The sequence below is a fragment of the Notolepis coatsorum genome, assembly GCF_963971535.1.
Source record: "Notolepis coatsorum genome assembly, chromosome: 16".
Lineage (NCBI taxonomy): Eukaryota > Metazoa > Chordata > Actinopteri > Aulopiformes > Paralepididae > Notolepis > Notolepis coatsorum.
Genome location: NC_140180.1, coordinates 110,218,693 through 110,241,725, shown reverse-complemented (window position 1 = coordinate 110,241,725; position 23,033 = coordinate 110,218,693). Strand labels below are relative to the sequence as shown.

Below are 23,033 nucleotides of genomic sequence, written 5' to 3'. Positions count from 1 at the left end.
AGGGGAGGGGGGGAATTGGCATAACGACTAAATTGGGATGGGGAGAAAAATAGAAAAATCAGGCAAAGAAAAAGAGGATACAAAAAAATCTAGGTTCATTGATTAGACCAGGGGTCGGCAACCCTAGGCACGCGTGCCTGCTTAGGCACGCGGGACCATTTCCATAGGCACGCGGGGGGGGGGGGCAGCATAAAAAAAAAAAAAAAAAATTATTATTATTATTATTATTTTATTTTTTTACTTCGCTTTGAAATATTATTGTGAAATGTTTTGCACTGTTGTCGCATATCTCTTGTTGAAATCCTCCCACAGGTTCTTTTTTGTAAGTCGACTGTTCTGCACACCCCTATATTATGACAGCAATCAGCTGTTCCCATGTGCTCCGCTGTAGCCGGCCTCCCGCCGGCCTCCCGCAGCAGTCGCGCCAGGTAACACACAGTGCTGAGGTTGCATTCTGTGCAGTGTCATGATCAACCCCCGCTAAGAAATCAAAGCAAATTCGCACATTCCAGCCCTCGTGGACAGACGATTACGGGTTTGTGGACCGTCAGAAGGACCGTGCTATGTGTTCTTTCTGTTTGGAAAATGTAGTTTGCCAAACATCATCTGTGAAACGCCATTTCGAGACTAAGCATAAAACAAGTTTCAAGGATCAGGCGGATAAGGCAGAATCCATTAAACGTGCCGTCGCCAGGTATGGGAAGCAAGCCAGCACCCTCAAAGTGTTCACAAGCGCTAAAAAACACGCAACTGAAGCAATTGCTATCGCATTGCTCATTGCATTGCAAAACGTGGAAAGCCATTCACCGATGGCGACGTATATAGGCTTTTATCTGTACCTCATATGTTTTGTTTGAAGGCTTGCCAAATAAAGAGACAATAAAAACAAGGATAAAAGATATCCCCACCATGTCAACGGAACGTTGCAATGGCTTTGCTGACGGTCTTCGGGTCAACATACCTCTGTGAGCAGATCTTTTCGCACATGAAGTACGTGCTCAACCCCTCCCGGAGTCGATTGACAACCGACCACTCCGAAGCATGTGTCCAGCTTAAAGTGACTAATTACACCCCCCAAATAACCGGAGCTCAGCCAGGCAAAACACTGACGCGACAGGTAGGCTGCTGTTTATTTTCCTGTACATCGGTTTGCATGTTAACTTGAACTTGAACGTGCATATGCAGGGCTCTACGCATAATAGATCATACGCACAATCGCGCATATATTATTATTATTATTATTACGCGGCATGTGTATGTGTAGGGGAGCTGTCCACTGTGCATGTGGTGCTGAACCCCTCTCTCTCTCTCTCTCTCTCTCTCTCTCTCTCTCTCTCTCTCTCTCTCGTGGAGCACAGTGTGCTTTGCGTGTGCACTGTGTGTGTGCCATCATGTTAACGTTAGCCTCAGTTAAACTTAAACCTTGCGACGCCTCGTTAGATGAAGCTGTGTTCTGAGGTGTTCTGAGCTTCTGAGCTGTGTCATGTGACAATAGTACACATATTTAATTGAAACCCTTTATTTGTTTATTATTTCAATTTAGCTGGAAATACATTGCTACATCATTCAGTAACATTTGCAGAGCCTTATAACAAAAACATTATTACGGTCACCATTGTGACCAGTGCTTAATCAACACATTTTATTATTTATTTTTCTATTATTTCATTGAACATTGCACATGTTAAAAGCCATTTTTCTTACTCAAAATGTGAGTATTACCAAGTCAACTTGTGTTCTTAAAACAATGACAATAAACATAGTTTTATTAGGTTGAAATAATGTGGTTGTGTACTTATTTTTCTGTTAACTTATTATGGATTGAAAACTGAGCACAGTAACTGAACTCAATATTTTTAAGTTTGGGTAACTTATTATTATTTATTTTTGTACAGTTCTCCATTAGGCCTGTAGGTGGAGCTATGGTGTGTGCTGTGTCCAAAAATGAATGGGCAAATGTGAGTGAAATGGTCGCACTGTATGCAGCTGTTTGTCTGCATTGCACCCCCCCCCCCCCTCCCCAACTCAGATTTAGGGTTGATACAACCATCATAATAATATTGTTAATAATAACAATAACAATAATGATGTAATAATGTAAGAATTATCATTAAAAAGACCTGATTATGAGAGAAAAAAAAATACGATGCATGGAATATTGTTGAGGCACACTAGTTACAACTATATTTCAAATAGGCACTCCATGTCAAAAAGGTTGCTGACCCCTGGATTAGACCATCAAAGACTTACATTTTTTTACGAGATGCTACGTTTATGAAAATAAACATCCTACTGAGAAAGAGATCACGTTTCCAGTACTAATTCTTCTGTTACGGATGCATCAACGGGGTGAGACAGTGTGACAGCCAGTAAGATTGCCATCAACAAACAAACAACAAACACAACGCAGAGACTTCCTGGAACGGCAGACACTGATATCTATCACGTCTCTTCTATTGTTTTGCAAAAGTTTATCAGATCCTGGATGTGTTTCCTCAATGTGTTCAAGAAATTATCCCAAGTATGTGAGGAATCTAGCATAGTTCTGCTGGTCTGAGCAGAAGAAGAGGTCTGGCATGTTGTTTAGGATGGCTTTGTATCCTTCATAGTCATTCATTTTGATTGCCTTATTCATTGACAGGACGAGCCAGGTGCAGTCCATGTATTCCATCTAAAACTGTACAGTTTCTCCCAGCTCCCCATTTCTCACTGCTTCTCTAAATGCATGATATTCTGCCATGTGGTGAGATACATCTTCTGATAAGAGCACTTCAGTGAGAGTAGATTCATTCAGAGTGAGATTTTCCAGAAATGCAGCCCATTCTGCAGAGAGTGGTTCATACGTTTCCAGATACTTGTCATCGAGGAGTCTCAAGAGCTTCCAGCATGGAAGCACTCTGGCAAGGTATCCAGGCATCTTGTCGTCTCTTTGGCACCTTGACTATAGCGTAGCATTGCAACCATTGTACACACATGTGTACACACACACACCATAATTTATATCCCACTTCTGCTCTCACTAGTCGCCCACTCCCACTAGCTAGCTACATTGGGCTGGCAGCTAACAATCTACAAACTAACTAGCTAATGTTATCACTCTAGAAGTAGAGTTGCTAATAATTATAATTTCTTAATAATTATAATTTCATAATTTTTCTCCCACTTCTACTCTCACTAGCTAGTCTGCCGCTCCTGCTCTCACTGGCTAGCTACATTGGGCTGAGTTGCCACCTTTCATATAGAAAAATACCAATCTCGTAATAGACTCAATCTCTTCCCACAGCCAGAAAAATAGATCAACTTACCCAAAATTGTCTTTGCTCAATAACTTCAGGTGGGATGTGACATGAAACAGGGTTAGGGCTTTGGTTGGTTGGTGTGTGTAACCGGGTCAGCACTGCTTTATGTTGCACTGTGATACCCTGTTCCACCAGGGGGCGTAACATTGTTAACTTTTCATGTAATTCACTTCAGATAGTATAGCAGTACATTACTTAAGTCTCAACTCTTGTTTAATATATTTTTTAGATATATTTGAGGTACAATGGAGAACTTTGGTCATATCAGGTGTAATCTTCTAGATGGAAAGGTAATCTTGGACTTAAATTGAAGCTTATAGATGTGGGACGTTTTTCATATCCATGTGAGGCAGCAACATGTATAATAAAATACTTGAAAATGATCACTTTTGATAACAATTTGTCAGGCGGACAGAAATTGTTTAGTCTTTTGGGGTATTCTGAGTGTGATATTTGACAATAGAAAGGTAGTAAGCCCCAGAGTATTATTCTGATACTTTCCCCTATGTGTCAGGATACACCATGCAAAGTTTCAGACTAATCTGACAATTTATGCAGTTGCAGTACCCTCATATTTGCAATTACATAATTTCGCCAGAAGCCTTCCCCAAAAATATGTTTTTTGACCCCTGAGGCCAAACGGGGCTGAGTTGGGGGTGGTCATTATCAACTTGTGATGACCCATGGTATGGGATAACAGGAAATAATAATGAAAAAAAGGTAGCAAAAAACATCCTGAGCGGTGGACCTGGCTCCCGGCCTAATTGGGTTCAAAACACAACCGTGACAGTTATATGGAGAGAAAATAATTATATTTGCATCAGTCTATAGCATTGGTCTTGTGTAGTGTTTGGTGAATTTACTGTATTGTATATTTGCACATTCTCTGTGTACCTCCATTTTGGTTGAAGACAGGTGAACTCACCTGCTGCATTTTTATAGTGCTTAAACCCGATTGGTGTGTCTACAATTAAGCAATCATGTGTTTAACCAATTGGCTCATATGTGTGGTAATTTTGTCATTCTGTGTCTAATGTAATGCAAGTGTGTTTAGTGTTTTGCAAATCACTGTGTGTATTGTTTTGCAAAAGGTGTGAGGCTGACATTGTGCTTATAGTGGTGCAAATCTGGGCCAATGTTTTGCTCCTTGTGTGTAAGGTTTTGATAATTGTGTAATACTTTTGATTTTAGTGTTTATGCAATTGGAGAAAACCTGTAATGTTAGAGCAGTTAAAACAGGCCTGTCAAATTGGACTGGAAGCACCAAATTAAGGGGAGACACTGCAGGTGAATAGGGTAAAAAAATGAACTAATAGATATCACAATGAAACTTCCCCAGTTGATTACTTATATTAAGACAAGACTTTTTTGTATTACAAGTTTTCTGAAATTGTATGTTTAAATATGCAAATGAGGCATGATCTACTTAAATATGCACTAATTTGCATATAATTCCAGGACAGAAATCTGAACATTGGATAAAGCCATTTTCAAAATTATAGTTTTATTTTGTTGACATATTAGAGCCAAAGGTTATTACAGAGGGGATTTTGGATATCTCTTTTTATCACTCCATAAATCAGAAAATACTCCATTCAGTCCATTTTTATGGTAAAATTCCATATTTCGCCATGTTTTTAGGAATACAATGTGATATAAATCAGGGTATGAATGCGATATCAACAAACCCTTCTGTAAATACCTTCAGAACATAGATATGAATAGAACTGGAAGGTTTGGTGTATGTGTACAGTGTGCTACTGAAGTGGAGATTTCTGGCTCAGAGTTCTGTATTGTAAAATGCCATACTTTTTTTTTTTAAACAGATATTTACAAACACAATACCTAATCAAACCATTAGTAATAGACAACCTAAACACATGCCTGATAACTGAATAATAATAATAATAATGATGTTATTGAACTGAACAGAACTACACACAGGCTACAAACAGTGTAGTACAGTGTAGTACTCCCTAATAGGCAAAAAATATTTGAATAGATATCACTATGAAACATTCCCAATTTGTTATGTACATATAAACTAAGAAAAAATATATTGCAAGTTTTCTGAAATGTATGTTTATATATGCAAATGAGGCACTTCCCCATTAAATATGTGCACATTTATGGATGCAATAAGGCAAAATTATGTAAAATAAACAACTAAATGTGTGTTATTGACGTTTTATTGTCACTAGTTTCATAGAAGACATGTTTAGGAAGCAAAATATAACAAAATCTCAAAATCAACAAAAAAAGTATATTTGACTATTCACCTGCAGTGTCTCGCCTTAAGGAGGGAGAAACTAACACGACACAAAAGTTAAATGCCGTTATTACCCAAGTATTTCAACCTGCGGAACAGGCTCCTCATCTCCTCACCTCATCTCCTCACCTCATGACATTGACATGACAGGGTTCAGATGTTCAGACGTTCATCATCGTGGGGAGAATGAACACCACTTCGGGAGCTCTATTGTAGTGTTCTGACTCTACTTCACAATCTTGACCCAAATAATTCACATAGGAACAAATACTTGGAATTACTAAAGATGTGGAAGAAATTCTTTCCATGGATTTTACTTTTAGCTGTATTTTCGTTAATGCCCTATTGGCTTTACCTCAGCTATGTTAACTGCTGTAAAACGAGATCACCATATGGATTTAAATGGACATGGAGTCAAACCAGGAATGTCTCCGCATCAACGGTAAAGAATTCGGACGAAACAAAGCTGGTGACAAACTTGCCCCCCTGCCCAGACACATCTCCTCATCTGCTGGGTCCGTTCACCGTGGAGTTCAACTCGCTGCGGACTCTCGACACTATCCGCACGGAGAACCCAGCTCTCCAGGAGGGAGGACTCTTCAAACCCCCAGACTGCATCGCCTCGCAGAAGGTGGCGGTCATCATCCCGTTCCGCAATCGCTCCGAGCACCTGCTGCACTGGCTCCACTACCTTCACCCCTTCCTCCAGCGCCAGCAACTCAACTACGGGGTCTACATAATCAACCAGCACGGAGAAGGGACATTCAACAAAGCCAAGCTGATGAACGCCGGTTATGTCGAAGCATTGAAAGAGTACAACTATGACTGCTTTGTCTTCAGCGACGTGGATCTGATTCCTATGGATGACCGTAACACCTACAGGTGTTTTAAGCAACCTCGTCACCTGGCCGTGGCTGTTGACAAGTTTGGCTTCAGGTTAGGCTATGCCACTCTCTTTGGTGGAGCCACATCACTGTCCAAAGAGCAGTTCTTGAAAATCAATGGCTTTTCCAATCAGTTCTGGGGTTGGGGAGGGGAAGACGATGCTATCCAGCTACGCTTCACCTACAGAGGAATGCATATTTCCAGGCCTAATGAGATCATTGGCAAATGCCGGATGATCAAGCATCAGCGGGACAGGAAGAATGAACTTAATCACAGGAGACATAATCTAATGTATAATACAAGACACACCATGGGCAAAGATGGAATCAACTCCCTCAAGTACACTGTTGTTAACATCAAGAAAGACAGGCTCTTCACTTTCATCACTGTTAATGTTATCATGTGATTCATGGAAAGAATCAAGTGTAGCACTCAACACTTTGATGAACATTGTTACTCAGCCCTTCCTGATGACTTGTCGTACAGAACTTGTAAGTCGCTTTGGATAAAAGTGTCAGCTAAATGACTAAATGTAAATCTAAATCAATTCTGCATAGCTGGTAAGTAATCAGTGGTGGAAGAAGTGCACAGATCCTTTAGTATAAGTATAAATAAAAAATGTAATAGATACTCTGGTAAAAGTCAAAGTCCTTTCCTTCTACTGTGTGTGTGTGTGTGTGTGTGTGTGTGTGTGTGTGTGTGTGTGTGTGTGTGTGTGTGTGTGTGTGTGTGTGTGTGTGTGTGTGTGTGTGTGCGCGTGCGTGCGTGCGTCTGTGTGTGTGTGTGTGTGTGTGTGTGTGTGTGCGCGTGTGCGTGTGTGTGTGTGTGCCTTTTTAAGTACCTCACCCTAACCACTAACCTGACCTATAACCATAGAAACTGCATGCCTAAACAATACCAAATTCATAAATTAACATAGCTAATTTACCTTGTAAATATATACAAATATATTGACTAAATATACTCGTTAGTCATTAATGGCTTAAAATGTTTCATAGCTTGCATTTTCACTAGCCCCCTATGTGTTTTTCTATACATTTTGTCCATATACTGTAGTTTCAAAACATCCTCTCATGCTCGTCAACAAATGCAATTCCAATTTTATAAGCATCTATAATCAATTCAGTATTACATATTTTCACAAAATAATAATTTACGAGTCTTAGCTTTACAGTAATATTAAAATTGTGCAATTGTGTGTGTATGTGGGTGTGCGTGTGTATGTGTGCATGCACAGGATTAGTTTCTGGTTATTGTGGACAAAAGCAGTTTGGAAAAAGCAGATTTACAGGGTCAGAAATGAGGGTTTGGGTTGAGGGGTAAGGTTAATGATTAAGGCTCTGGCCTTATAGTCAATCACAATACGTTTAATTCAAATTTAGTTACATGGCTCAGCTTTTTTAACTATATCCTGCCTGCCTAGTCTACCCTGACTATGACCCTATAAATCTGAAACGTATCTGAAACGTATTCATATCCCTTTGAAAATGGACATGTCAATTTCTCACATCAAATTTGTGCTCAACTTTGGAGTAATATCTATTGCCTTTACCAGTAAGCTACTGTATATGGTTGTTATCTACAGATGCAGCAAGGTCTCTAGTTGAATATGATACCAGTATCTTCACTCAAGCTTTAAGTAATATGCAATATTCTTATTGTGTTATTGTCTTATTGTGTTATATTATTGTGTCTTAAGTGTTATTTTAATGAATATTGTCTATTTAAATTATGAACATTCTGTTTGTATGGGGCTTGGGACAACTATGCCTAATGATAGCCATTCCAAACGCTTGCAAGCTGCTGCAACAGTTTTTGGGTTGATACCATTAGTTATTCAGATTTGGTGCGAAACTGAAAAATGTTGACCACTCAAGAATAATAATAAAAAAGAGGTCAAAAGTCCTTCCAAAATACCATATTATTAAGACCATATCCAAGACCTTGAAGAACACACAAAGCACTTCAGATTTACCACCTGTGTACCTGCACATCTTATTACAAAACCTGCACTTCTTGTTGCATACCACCACCGCTTGGTGCATCCCGGTACACATGTTATAGTTCTTTCAAGATATTGTGTTACCAGGCTACAGGCACGTGCACACATAGAGCCCAAAGGGTGCTCGAGCACCAGCCCTTTTGTGCCTCGTAAAAAAGTGCCCTTTTTATGCAAAGTTTCTTTTTACAATTATTTTATTTACAGTATATTAAAAAATACAGAATATACAGCACTTCCGGTTTAGCATCAGCATGTAACGGTCGCATTGGTCATAGCTCCTCACCCGTTTTTTTTTTTAATTTTTGCTGCAAAAACCACTTTTTACAACACTAATGTGTTTAAACCTCAACGTATATATTAACTGAGATCTTCAACTAACTATATCGACTGAAAGAATCAAGATGGGACCAAAGAAAGATACACGCGCAGCAGCCAAACTAGCTACAGAGGATCCGCCTGTGGATACGGGCTCCGTTCGGGAATTGGCTGGAGAGATCGAAAAAAGAAAAACAGCTGAAATTGCCACTTCTTCCATCATCCCCGCCACCTCATCCGATATAGAGTCTCTTGCTAAACTAATAAAGATCTTAACCGATAAGGTTGATAAGGCTGATACTAAGGCTGACGTTATCAAAGAATCTATCGAATCCAAAATCGAGGATTTAAAAGTAGCGGCTGCAGTACAAACCGAACGCATTAATGTAGCTGAAGCCACCTTGGTTGAACATACACTGAGATTCATTAGAGACGAAGGGGCTTTAAATGACGGCATCGTGGAACTAACGGTGAAGATGGATGAGGCCAACGGGAAACTAACGGATACGATAGTTGACAACAACGAGAAGCGAACAGCTAAGATACTCGAAATGGAACGTCACTCCCGTAGATTTAATATCCGTATAGTGGGACTGGATGAATCAGTTGACTGCAGAAACGACTCTTTCGCGACAGTGTCAGCTCAAATCCTAGGATCAGATATCCTCTCTACAACACCAATAGTGGATCAGCGCTACAGAATTGGCATCCGAGACGACAACAACAACAAAGCGAGAGTGATTATTGCTACACTGTAAACATTTTCACCGTAAAGTTACAATAGCTTACAGGCAATATTTTGCATGACTTTTACAGTAAAATTCACAATAATTTACTGTGAATGGCTTCACAGCAATGTGTTGTAATTTCACAGTAATGGTAGTACAATACATTGTTGTAATTTCACAACTTCTTACTGTAAGAAATTACTGTGATATCACATTATTTTGTTGTATATATATTACAGCAATGTATTGTGACTTCACAACATCATATTGTAAGAAATTACTGTGATATTACAATACCTTCTGGCAATGTGTTGCATGACTTTTACAGTAAGATTCACAATAATTTACTGTGCATGGCTTCACAGCAATGTGTTGTAATTTCACAGTAATGGTAGTACAATACATTGTTGTAATTTCACAACTTCTTACAGTAAGAAATTACTGTGATATCACATTATTTTGTTGTATATATATTACAACAATGTATTGTGACTTCACAACATCAAATTGTAAGACATTTACTGTAATATCACATTATTTTGTTGTATATATATTACAACAATGTATTGTGACTTCACAACATCAAATTGTAAGAAATTACTGTGATATCACATTATTTTGTTGTATATATATTACAACAATGTATTGTGTATTTACAATAGCCTACATGTATTTTTGTAGTCCAGCTCCAGTACACTTCCTGAAGGTCACACTTTGGTTTCCTGTCATGATTAATCACGTCATCCTATTGTATCTTGACATGAAACTATTGTATGAGCTTCCTCCAGAAGTATACTGGAGCTGGGGACTATAGAATTATGCATGTCTATCATTGTAAATTGACATATATTTTTCAATTATTTTGTTGGCAAGTCTTTTGCATTACTTTTCAGACTTGCCAACAAAATAATTGAATAATAATAATTATTATATTATATAATTATAAATAATTTGGCAAAATAACTGTCAATTTACAATGGTATGCATAACTGTATAGTCCCCAGCTCCAGTATACTTCTGGAGGAAGCTCATACAATAGTTTCCTGTCAAATACTATTGGATGACGTGATTAATCATGACAGAAAACCAAAGTGTGAGCTTCTGCCAGGAAGTATACTGCGCTGGACTTCAAAAATGCACGTAGGCTATTGTACATTAAAAACAGTCCAAACGCACAAATGAGGTAAGCCAGCATTTATTGTCAAAAGACAGAATTATTACAAATAATTATATACAAGAATTACACGAGGTAAGCCGGCATTTATTGTCAAAAGACAGAATTATTACAAATAATTATATACAAAGAATTATATTCGTATTCTTGAAATGGTAAATGGCTGTTTTCTTTTTTACAATTGTGCACATTTTACCCATAGGAAAATCCTGCTTGTTGTACAAGTATCGCAGAGAAAATTCAAAGGTACTCACAGTTGCACAAGAGTTTCGGACAGAGAAATGCAATGGTTTGAAAGCTCGGCGTTGCTAATAAACGTTTTAAATATTATTTTATAAACTGCTGGTCAACACTGCTCAAAATGGCTTTAGCTGACTGATGATGTACGACGAGCGTTTCGCCATGCTAGCCTTCGTCAAACTGGAATAAGAGATACGATTATCCGGGCATCACGAAAGAAGAGGGGAAATCTGCAATACAACGAGAAACCAGTGTACTTCTACGAGGATTTCTGCCGCGAGGTTGTAACCCTACGAGCCCGTTACAAGTCAGTGATGTCTCGTCTTTTTGAGAAGGGGTTCCCACCTACACTACGCTACCCTGCGATTATTTCCATCATGGATAAAAATGGAATAAGGGTAAAACTTTCCTCGCCTGAAGAAGCCGAGGAGTACATGAGGGACCCACTAAGCGGAGGAGGCTAAGTCTTATTCTTCTTTTTTATTTTTTTATTACTTCGTTATAACTTGGACACCAAAAACGGCATCAAACAAGCTTTGATGACATTGATTTAGAGATAGGTTAATATGTGACGCTAGATACTATATTACTGTAAAGGTTCGCTGTTTGGGCCCGCTAGATTTATGGGTTTTATGCAAGTCATGCTATGTTGTTGACATTTTAGAATACTCTGGACTCTTTCAACGCTCTGTGTCATAACAGAATATTCTGGAATAATATCACCCTATGGCACGCAGAAAGACCTGGAACATAAACAACAATTTGTGACTATACACAAGAATCATATCTGGAAGAACAACAACCTTTACAATGGAATACTGCCCACCCCTGTTTGGGGGACGAACTGCATACACGTATTAAAAACCTTCCTTTTCATCTAGGTGTTTAAGTTTGGCAAAGTTAGATTAATATTTAAACAAAGGTTCTAATTTGTTTGAGGTTTCTATAATTTAGTTCTATACATCTTTCTTATCCTTCGGTGTGTTTTAACTTATACATGTTAGTATAAGGTTTAAGTGAATATACTATGATATATGATATTTTTTATTTTGATTTTATTATTTTAACGGGAGAGTGGCTAAGCCACGGGTGACATTCTATTAAGGTAGAATTAAGAGTTTAAGATCCTATGGCAAATTGCTTAGGAAAGTTAAGGATACATGGCTCATTCTGGGCTGACTGGTTGTGTAAGGGAGGGGGGGATTATATGTTTGGGTTTATATGTATGTTTTTAGGCTCGGCTCTCAACAGGACCTCAATAATTGGATATATATATCTATTGTGAAGTTTTACTCCAGACGAATTATACACAAGAATACAACAACATGTTTAGATTATGGCTAGTTTGAATATAATGATTTGGAATACTGGGGGACTAAATAAACAAAACAAACGCAAAAGCGTGCTGTTATCCTTCCTGCTCTTTGGCGGAACCAGATTGTTGATGAGCTCTGGTTTCTGGTCTCCTCCTCTACTGCCTGTACCTGTGACTGTGTTAGCTATTCCAGTCTGAAATCCTGGCATGCTTTCTGCAACTCTGTTGGAGGTAGCTGCAGTGTCTCTGGTGTCTTATACGCAGTTAGTGGTTTAGGTAGCTTGCTCACAGACTTTGGGACAAATTCTCTGCAATATGGTGACCTGGACATCAGTGCAGCACTTTTTGGGGAGTTTAGGTGTAAAGCCTTGAAAAACTGACTATGTTTCTGATCCTTGCTTCACTCTTGGACACTGGACTGTGGGACTCTCAGGTGTTTGTTTCTCTATAAGACAGATATTGCACAGCTTTAAAGCAAAACTTGGAACATATTATTGCACAGGTATTTTGCATTCAGTACTGTACACCTCTGCTCACCTGTCCCTGCAATGGCATGATCTAGTTTTTGCTTTTTAGATTTTGCAGATGAAAAGTCTATCATCGCAACTGGAGCGGCAGGAATCTGAAAGCGCGAGAGGCATAGAGAATAGAAACGCTTTAAATGTACCCCTACTTATACAACGGCATGCAAATTTCTCGATTCTGATTGGCTGAAACAGTCATTTTACACGTCTTTATTGGCAACAATTCCACGCTGCTGGCCCAGGACCCGCCCACAACCGAACCACATCACATCACTCCGCCGGATCACAAGAAGGTGGACAATAATCTTTACAAATGGATATGTTGATAGCGACTAAACGACTAAATATCAAGCGATTCTGTCACAGCGAATGTCTTAGTCGTTTAAACAATGTTGGATGATGTAATTGATGGGTCTTGAATCATTCTGTAACAAAAGCGGATTGATTGATTGATTAATTTTCAATTTTATTTTCAATTTCTTTTTCCTTTCGACTGTCAGCGCTCGCTCTAGTCTCCACCCACCGCCACCCCCCCCCCCCCCCCCTCACACACACACACACACACACGCACGCACGCACACACACGCACGCACGCACGCACGCACACACACACACACACTCTGCCTGCAACGCGGGGGATAGTCAGAGAGCTGGGTGCTGCGCTGTTCTAAGTGAGCATGGCCTATTGAGTTGATTGATTGATTGATTGATTGCTAATTTTATTACTGTACGCTTGGTTTCCAACTGGTTAAGTTTAGGCCCTCTACAGTAGGTTTAAAAAAATAAATAAAAGAATAGGGCGAAGAAAACGTTTTTTTCCTATAGGGCAAAGAAAACTTTTTAATTTGTTTTACCTACTTTATATAGAAGCATCTAAGAATGAAGTTCTATGGAAAGTAGGTCTGCATTCCCTTAACAATTGTGTGTATTGAGCCGTACTGTATTGTACCCATTCTGCATCTGGTAATAAAATTTTCAATCAATCATTCCAATAATACACAGTTGGATGTGTTAGTTGGTTGGATGCACTTCAAGCTGCTTCCACATGAGGCAACTTCTCTCAATCATTCCAATAATACACAGTTGGATGTGTTAGTTTGGTTGGATGCACTTCAAGCTGCTTCCACATGGAGGCAACTTGTCTTTTTTGTAGTTGTAGGAACTACTTTTTCTGGCGGATGGTTTTTTCAATAAATCTTCGATTAATGTGTGTTTATTGTATAGAAATAAGGTTGGATGAATCTGGCAGTTGTATAAAAGCTTTACAAGTTCAAGTTTCTTTAATAGTTGTCATACAGAAGTACAGAATACTTTTGTACAAAATGCTTCTTACTGTTGCGCTCCAGAGACTGTGCATGACAAGATAAGTATGAAATAAAAACATAGTAAAAATTAGAAGTAAAAAAAAGAGGTCACAGTGTTCAGTTTAGACATATGTACAATGTTCGTAGACGTAGTTACCATACAATATACAATACTGTGCAGTGTACTAATATACAATACTATATAGTGCAAGGCATAAATGGACGAGGTGCAGTTTAGGTACAATTCACAGTAGGTGTACGAGTTGTAGTGCAAATCCTTTATCAATAAATATAAAGTGTAAGTGTGTTTGTGTGATCTAAAGTGTGGAGAGTGGGTGCTGCAGTGTGTTGTTTGTTTGAGTGAGTGTGTGCTTGTGGGTGTGTGTGCTGTGTGCATTTGATGGTTGTTGCATAGTGATTATTGTTCGTTTAGCGATTATTGTTCGTTTAGTCGTGATTTGCAGTCGTGATTTGTGAACAATAAACCATGCCTAGGGGGGTCTAACGACCACCCCTAGGCATGGTTTATTGTTTACAAACCACTCCTGCGCGTGATGTAATGCTTAAATACAGCTCACACTGAAACAAATGTAAATTACGTGCATTTGATTACCTTTTTGACATGTGATGGCATTAACCACTTGCACTTTTCCATAGTGCAGGACTCAGTCTCTCTCATTTTAACACCCACTTCAATGGCGAACGGATCATATTCAATATGTTTTGAGATTTTCTGATGATACCTAGTGAGTGTAGGCTCGTCCAACGCTTTTGCGTATTGACTTTCCATTGTTTTGAATCACTGTTCTTGACTTCCTGCCCCCCAGGTGAGTTTCGCGCATCATCAAAATCACTTGACTGCAAACAAGCTATTGTTGCTCCTACAGTATACTGTATGTTGGTGTAGACATGGTCCAATGTATTGTTGCTCCTACAGTATATGTTGGTGTAGACATGGTCCAATGTATTGTTGCTCCTACAGTATATGTTGGTGTAGACATGGTCCAATGTATTGTTGCTCCTACAGTATATGTTGGTGTAGACATGGTCCAATGTATTGTTGCTCCTACAGTATATGTTGGTGTAGACATGGTCCAATGTATTGTTGCTCCTACAGTATATGTTGGTGTAGACATGGTCCAATGTATGCATCAAAGAGAGCATTACGGATGTGGTGATGTTGTTTCTGACCAGAAAGACGACGCTGAACTCTGTCTGTCTTCTGTTTGCTGTGTCTTTCCTTTCTCTCTGCCATGTTTGTCCTCTCTCTGCTGTGTCTGTCCTCTCTGTCATGTCTGTCCGCTCTCTCTCTGCTGTGTCTGGCAGCGGTTTATTCTATAACAGGATACTGTAAACTAAGTAAACAGAACACACAGTAGTACTAGTAGTAGTACACACTGATTGCAATCTGCTTGCATAAAAACATTATATAAAATCACATTCTGAGGTCAGTGTTAAAGTGCCACATGGAATAGGTCTGGTTAGTGGTTAGAGTTAGAGGTGGTCTAGGTCTGGTTAGGGTATCTTAGGGGTAGTTAAGCATTCATTATAATTTATTATTATTATTTAGATAGATGGATGTAAAAGGCTAGACCAACTCTTAACCCCTATCCGGACCTAGACCACCTCTAAGTCACAACCCTAACTTAGGGGTTAAAGTTAGAGGTGGTCTAGGTCTGGTTAGGGGTTAGAGTTAGAGGTGGTCTAGGTCTGGTTATACTGATCCGATACCAGTGCATATATAAAAAAAAATATATATATATATATATATATTATATAAATTATAAAACTTTTTTTTCTTTTCTTTTTTACAGCTACTGTTTATACTGTTTTTTTTAGTAATAACTAGAAAGTAATGGTATTTATTCAACAACAGGTGATTGTATAGATTAGTATTATTATCATTAATTGACAACTAAGCTCAATGAGTTCACCCACGGAATGGTTGTTGGTACATTGGTTCCGCACAGACGTTACACATTGTTGCGCACTTCCTATCCAGGCTGCTCCGTTTAGGTCAGCTAGTAGCAGAGGCTCTGTTGTGATTTTAAATGCAAAATAAATATTCAACATTCTCTTTTGAGACTCCGCCTCAGACTCTTATCATTTGGCACTAAAAGCTAAACATTGTCACCGGCATGGCTGCCCGCAACATGTCATTAATTGTGTGCAAGAGGTCGATCAGTTAGCCACATTAGCGTGAGCTAGGTTAGCCACTAGTTAACGCGAGCTAGAAATACAAACAATGTAACGTTACTGGTGAAAAAGTGATTTACCTTGGAATACTCCTTTGCCAACTTGCTGTACTTTGCTTGCAGGTCTGCAGCTGGATTATGAATAGTCCCAACTTTAGCCAAGGTAACGTTAAGCTAAAACTAGCTTTTCAAATAGCTCTTCAGCTAATGCTAATAACAGAGCTCCCCGTCACACTGCTCTGTCGGGACGATGGTATTAAGAAAAGTTATAATTATTTTGTCTCGTCTTGTTTTAGTCAACAATATAATAATATTAATAATAATGTAGGACCTGTTGCAGAGGTCTTTATTCGGCATGCAACGACACTCAATGTTTTTTAGCGGTACACACAGCGGTTAGTTTAGCACACACACACCGGAACACACACGCATGCATTGTCTCTTTAGGATCGCCGATGCGATTCATCTCTGCGATTAACCCATCCCGTCGTCCTTCCCCCCCAAGGGCAGCCGGGAGCAGATAGGCATCAACGTGAGCCGCGCCAGGGGACCAATCCAAGTGCTCCTGTCCGTCTTCGTCAAGGACGCCACAGCGTTAGCGATCTGTTGTTGTGCATGTTTTTCCATTGGGTTTATCTCATCGGGGGGGAAACCCTTGCGAGCACGGGGAGAACATGCAAACTCCACACAGAAAGGCCTGGGAGATACCCCACCTGCGTACCTGGCATCATGGAAACCTGGTCCCCAAGCGGGAATCGAACCCTGGACTTTCTTGCTGTGAGGCGACAGTGTTAACCACTACACCACCGTGCCGCCTATATCAACATAGATTTCGTCCTGGTTTTTGTAAATTACATTTTTGTGTCCTCAGTTGTGGTCAACGATATTTAATAAACTATTTAGTCTCGTTAGCGTGGCATGGTCTTCAATAACGTGACGTCACGTCTCGTTGTTGTCATGAAAAAAACCTTCGTTGACGAACATCTTTCGTCATCAATTTAGTCAACAAAATTAACACTGCATATAATCCTTCTATATACCTACTGATACACCTGCATATAATACTTCTATATACCTACTGATACACCTGCATATAATACTTTTATATACCTACTGATACACCTGCATATAATCCTTACCTACTGATACACCTGCATATAATACTTACCTACTGATACACCTGCATGTAACCCATATAACTCTGTATGATATCATGTACAATAATGCTATACCGTAAATCCTCAAATATAGGACAGGTCTTCTATTTACCTCAGCTGCAAAGAGCACCAGGCCTTTATTAGAGAGAGGCTTATATAAGAGGCAGGCCTTAATTTCTAAAAATGACACTCATGGACATAATCCCTTCATTTTCAGACTTTTATTGCATTATTATTATTATTATTATTATTATTATTATTATTATTATTATTATTATTATTATTATTATTATTATTATTATTATTATTATTATTATTATTATTATTATTATTATTATTATTATTATTATTATTATTATTATTATTATTTTTTTTTTTTATTTTTTTTTTTTTTTTTGGCTTTGGGTTTTGCGGGCGGCCACTCCCCAGTAGGTTAGTACTAGTTTGGTATAGAGTGGTCGGCGGCTGGGGGGGTGCACGGTCCTCATCCATTGCTTGGCTTCCTACTGGGTCTAGAGGCAGAAAAGAGAACCATTATGGGCTCAAGGGACCACTCCAGTTTCCAGATTTGTTTGTGCTGATGTTCACCCGTACCCCTGAGGAGGTATGAGGGGTCACGTCGTCATCTAGTTTTTAACCTGATGTGCATCCATACCCCTGAGGAGGTAGAGGGGGGCACAGTTATTTTAATAATTCATCTCTTTGTAATGTAAGTGTTTCACATGATGTGCTTTCATACCCCTGAGGAGGTAGAGAATTTAAGTCGTCACATGATGTGCCTTCAAACCCCTGTGGAGGTAGAGAATTTTATTCATTATTTGGTCCATTCTTTTGAAGCGGGATGGCGCCCTCTATAGGTGGTTTTTTGGTATTTATTTTTTATTTTTTAATAATTCATTTTTTTGTAATATAGGTGTTTTCACATGGTGTGCTTTCATACCCCTGAGGAGGTAGAGATTCTAAGTCGTCACATGATGTGTCTTCATACCCCTGAGGAGGTAGAGAGTCTAGGTTATTTATACCTAGATAGATAGGTAAATAGTTAGTTAAGGTCGGTTGTTTGTAGTTACATTGTTTTTGAATGGTTTCTGCTTTTCTACTCCTGTGGACCAGTTACGAGGAAGTTACACTCTAGACCAGGCTTAGGCTTAGGTTCTGGCTTTGGGTTTTGCGGGCGGCCACTCCCCAGTAGGTTAGTACTAGTTTGGTATAGAGTGGTCGGCGGCTGGGGGGTGCACGGTCCTCATCCATTGCTTGGCTTCCTACTGGGTCTAGAGGCAGAAAAGAGAACCATTATGGGCTCAAGGGACCACTCCAGTTTCCAGATTTGTTTGTGCTGATGTTCACCCGTACCCCTGAGGAGGTATGAGGGGTCACGTCGTCATCTAGTTTTTAACCTGATGTGCATCCATACCCCTGAGGAGGTAGAGGGGGGCACAATTATTTTAATAATTCATCTCTTTGTAATATAAGTGTTTCACATGATGTGCTTTCATACCCCTGAGGAGGTAGAGAATTTAAGTCGTCACATGATGTGCCTTCAAACCCCTGTGGAGGTAGAGAATTTTATTCATTATTTGGTCCATTCTTTTGAAGCGGGATGGCGCCCTCTATAGGTGGTTTTTGGTATTCATTTTTTATTTTTTAATAATTCATTTTTTTGTAATATAGGTGTTTTCACATGGTGTGCTTTCATACCCCTGAGGAGGTAGAGATTCTAAGTCGTCACATGATGTGTCTTCATACCCCTGAGGAGGTAGAGAGTCTAGGTTATTTATACTTAGATAGATAGGTAAATAGTTAGTTAAGGTCGGTTGTTTGTAGTTACATTGTTTTTGAATGGTTTCTGCTTTTCTACTCCTGTGGACCAGTTACGAGGAAGTTACACTCTAGACCAGGCTTAGGCTTAGGTTCGGGCTTTGGATTTTGCGGGCGGCCACTCCCCAGTAGGTTAGTACTAGTTTGGTATAGAGTGGTCGGCGGCTGGGGGGGTGCACGGTCCTCATCCATTGCTTGGCTTCCTACTGGGTCTAGAGGCAGAAAAGAGAACCATTATGGGCTCAAGGGACCACTCCAGTTTCCAGATTTGTTTGTGCTGATGTTCACCCGTTCCCCTGAGGAGGTATGAGGGGTCACGTCGTAATCTAGTTTTTAACCTGATGTGCATCCATACCCCTGAGGAGGTAGAAGAGGGCACAATTATTTTAATAATTCATCTCTTTGTAATATAAGTGCTTCACATGATGTGCTTTCATACCCCTGAGGAGGTAGAGAATCTAAGTCGTCACATGATGTGCCTTCAAACCCCTGTGGAGGTAGAGAATTTTGTTCATTATTTGGTCCATTTTTTTGAAGCGGGATGGCGCCCTCTATAGGTGGTTTTTGGTATTCATTTTTTTATTTTTTAATAATACATTTTTTTTGTAATATAGGTGTTTTCACATGGTGTGCTTTCATACCCCTGAGGAGGTAGAGATTCTAAGTCGTCACATGATGTGTCTTTATACCCCTGAGGAGGTAGAGAGTCTAGGTTATTTATACTTAGATAGATAGGTAAATAGTTAGTTAAGGTCGGTTGTTTGTAGTTACATTGTTTTTGAATGGTTTCTGCTTTTCTACTCCTGTGGACCAGTTATGAGGAAGTTACACTCTAGACCAGGCTTAGGCTTAGGTTCTGGCTTTGGGTTTTGCGGGCGGTCACTCCCCAGTAGGTTAGTACTAGTTTGGTATAGAGTGGTCGGCGGCTGGGGGGGTGCACGGTCCTCATCCATTGCTTGGCTTCCTACTGGGTCTAGAGGCAGAAAAGAGAACCATTATGGGCTCAAGGGACCACTCCAGTTTCCAGATTTGTTTGTGCTGATGTTCACCCGTACCCCTGAGGAGGTATGAGGGGTCACGTCGTAATCTAGTTTTTAACCTGATGTGCATCCATACCCCTGAGGAGGTAGAGGGGGGCACAATTATTTTAATAATTCATCTTTTTGTAATATAAGTGTTTCACATGATGTGCTTTCCTACCCCTGAGGAGGTAGAGAATCTAAGTCGTCACATGATGTGCCTTCAAACCCCTGTGGAGGTAGAGAATTTTATTCATTATTTGGTCCATTCTTTTGAAGTGGGATGGCGCCCTCTATAGGTGGTTTTTGGTATTCATTTTTTAATTTTTTATAATAAATTTTTTTGTAATATAGGTGTTTTCACATGATGTGCTTTCATACCCCTGAGGAGGTAGATAATCTAAGTCGTCACATGATGTGTCTTCATACCCCTGAGGAGGTAGAGAATTTTTATTTCAAATTTCAATTTCCAAATTGTAAATTCCAAATTTCAATTTTTCAAATTTCAATTTCCAATTTTCAATGTTTCAAATTTCAAATTTCAACTTCCAGATTTCAAATTTCAATTTTTTCTTTTTTTCTTTTTTTTCCTTTTTCTTTTTGTTTTTCTTTTTGTTTTCAATTTTCATATGATGTGCTTTCATACCCCTGAGGAGGTAGATAATCTAAGTTGTCACATGATGTATGTCTTCATACCCCTGAGGAGGTAGACAATTTAATTTTTAATTTCAAATTTCAATTTCCAGATTTCAAATTTCAAATTTTAATTTTTTTATTTTCAAATTTTTCAAATTCCAATTTTTCCATTTTTAATTTGGTGGTGGTTCTATTCTGGGTTCCGGATTTGTTCTGTGTTCTTTTTTTTGTGGAGGTGGAAATTTGGATGTGACTAGAAGGTCCTTAAGGGTTTTGTTCCTTCTGTATGCTGAGATGATTTTGCAGTCCTTTAACGGTTGTGCCTGGGTGAAATTTTTCTTCAGTAGGGTGTTTATGTCTGTGGTGTATTGCGAGTAGGTTGTTATTAGGGGTAGGAGTGAAGGTTGTAGTGTTGTTGTGTCCTGTGGTGTTTTTCTTTTGAGGTAATTCTGTTTTGCATGTTTTAGTTCCTGTCTTGTGTATCCTCTGGTTCTGAGGGCTGCGCATAGGGTTTTGCACGCCTCCTCCCTGTCTGTGTCCTGGCTGCAGATTCTGTGGAATCTTAGGAATTGGGCTTTGAGGAGTCCCTTGAAAGTGTGTTTTGGGTGGAAGCTATTTCTGTGTAATAGGGCGTGGGTGTCTGTGGGTTTGAAGAACACCTTGGTTTCTAGAATCCCGGTATTTTCGAAGTTGGTTCCCTTGTACGTTATTGTGTCCAGGAATTCCACTTCGGTTTTATGTGTGATGTACTTAACTGTTATGGAGTCGTGGTGTTGGTTCATCTTGTCTATGAATTTTTGGAATTGGGGGAGGCCGTGTGGCCAGGTGCCCCAGATATCGTCGAGGTATCTGAAGTATTTGGTTGGTAGGTATGGGCATTTTGGAAAGAGGGTTTCTTCCCATTCTGCCATATAGATGTCGGCATAGGCTGGTGCGAATTTTTTGCCCATTGCTGTGCCCTTTGTTTGTAGGTACCACTTGTCGTCAAACATAAAGTCGTTCCTGGTTAGGCTTAGTTCTAGGAGTGTTAGGAGTGCTGAGTCTGGTCTTTTTCTGTCCGGGTGTTTCTTAAAGCAGTTTTGTATTGCTTCCAAGCCTTGTTTTGTGTTGATGTTAGTGTATAAGCTGTCTACGTCAATTGTGAATAGAAAAGAGGGTTCCGTCGTTCTGGTGTTTTTGATTTTTTGGATGAAGTCTCCCGTGTCCTTGATGTAGCTCTCGTGTTGGTTGGAGAGTGGGTTCAAGAAGTAGTCTATGTATTCGGCTACTGCGTAGCTCTCGCTGTCGCAGTCCGAGATGATGGGTCTACCCGCTGGTATTTCGAAGGGGAAGGCCCATTTGTCCGGGGTTTTGTGGATCTTGGGGAGTAAGTAGAACGTTCTCGGCTTAGGGTTGAGTGGTCCCTGTAGGTAGTCCCTTTGTTTTTCGTTGATGTAGTTTCTGTGTGCTAAGTGGTCCAGGACGTGTTTTATTTCCCTGCTGGTTTCCTCGAAGATGGGGGTTTCTAGGGGTTGGTAGTATGTTGTGTCGTTGAGCTGTCTGAGGGCTTCCTTCCTGTATTGTTCCTTGTTGAGTATCACAATTGCGCTACCCTTGTCCGCTGGTTTAATGACTATGTCCTGGTTGTTGGCTAGTTGTGTTAATGCGTTCTCTTCCGCTGTGGATAGGTTTGGTTTGGTCGTGTTCGAGTGTGTCCGTGTTATTTTGTTAATTGATTCCAAGTTATTTCGGATTAGGTCGTGGGTGGCTGCGTTAATTTGGTCATCTCGGGGTGTCCAGTCTGATGTGTGTACGAACGGTAGTTTGGTGTTCTTTGTTTTGTTCATGTCCGCGAAGAAGGTTCTTAGTTTTATTTGTCTGTGGTGCTGTGTTATGTCGTGTCTTAGTTTTTTTACCTTGCCCTTGTCTGTTCCCTTTGAGGGCACGAAGGAGAGACCTTTCATGAGGGCGTTGATTTGGTCTGTGGTGGGGTGGAAATCTGGTGCTAAGTTAATTATTAGCTTTTTCCAGTTTGTGGGGGCGTCTTTTTGTCTTTTTGTCAAATTTAGGTGTTTGTTCCAATTTCTCCAAATGGCTTTGCCCGTATCTTTTGTCCATTGGATTTGATCTTTTTCTGTTTTGAACAGTTCCCGTTCCAATTTGGGTACTGCGTA

At 39.7% G+C, this 23,033-nt stretch overlaps 1 protein-coding gene across 1 annotated transcript; it reads left to right on the top strand.

Annotated features, from left to right (window-relative positions):
• The first annotated feature begins 5,708 nt into the window (after nucleotides 1–5,708).
• On the top strand, nucleotides 5,709–8,370 carry LOC311242612 (beta-1,4-galactosyltransferase 1-like). Its single transcript, XM_084331599.1, has one exon. It carries the CDS (start codon nucleotides 5,855–5,857, stop codon nucleotides 6,857–6,859), a length of 1,005 nt encoding a protein of 334 aa, XP_084187725.1. The 5' UTR covers nucleotides 5,709–5,854; the 3' UTR covers nucleotides 6,860–8,370.
• The last annotated feature ends 14,663 nt before the right edge of the window (nucleotides 8,371–23,033 follow it).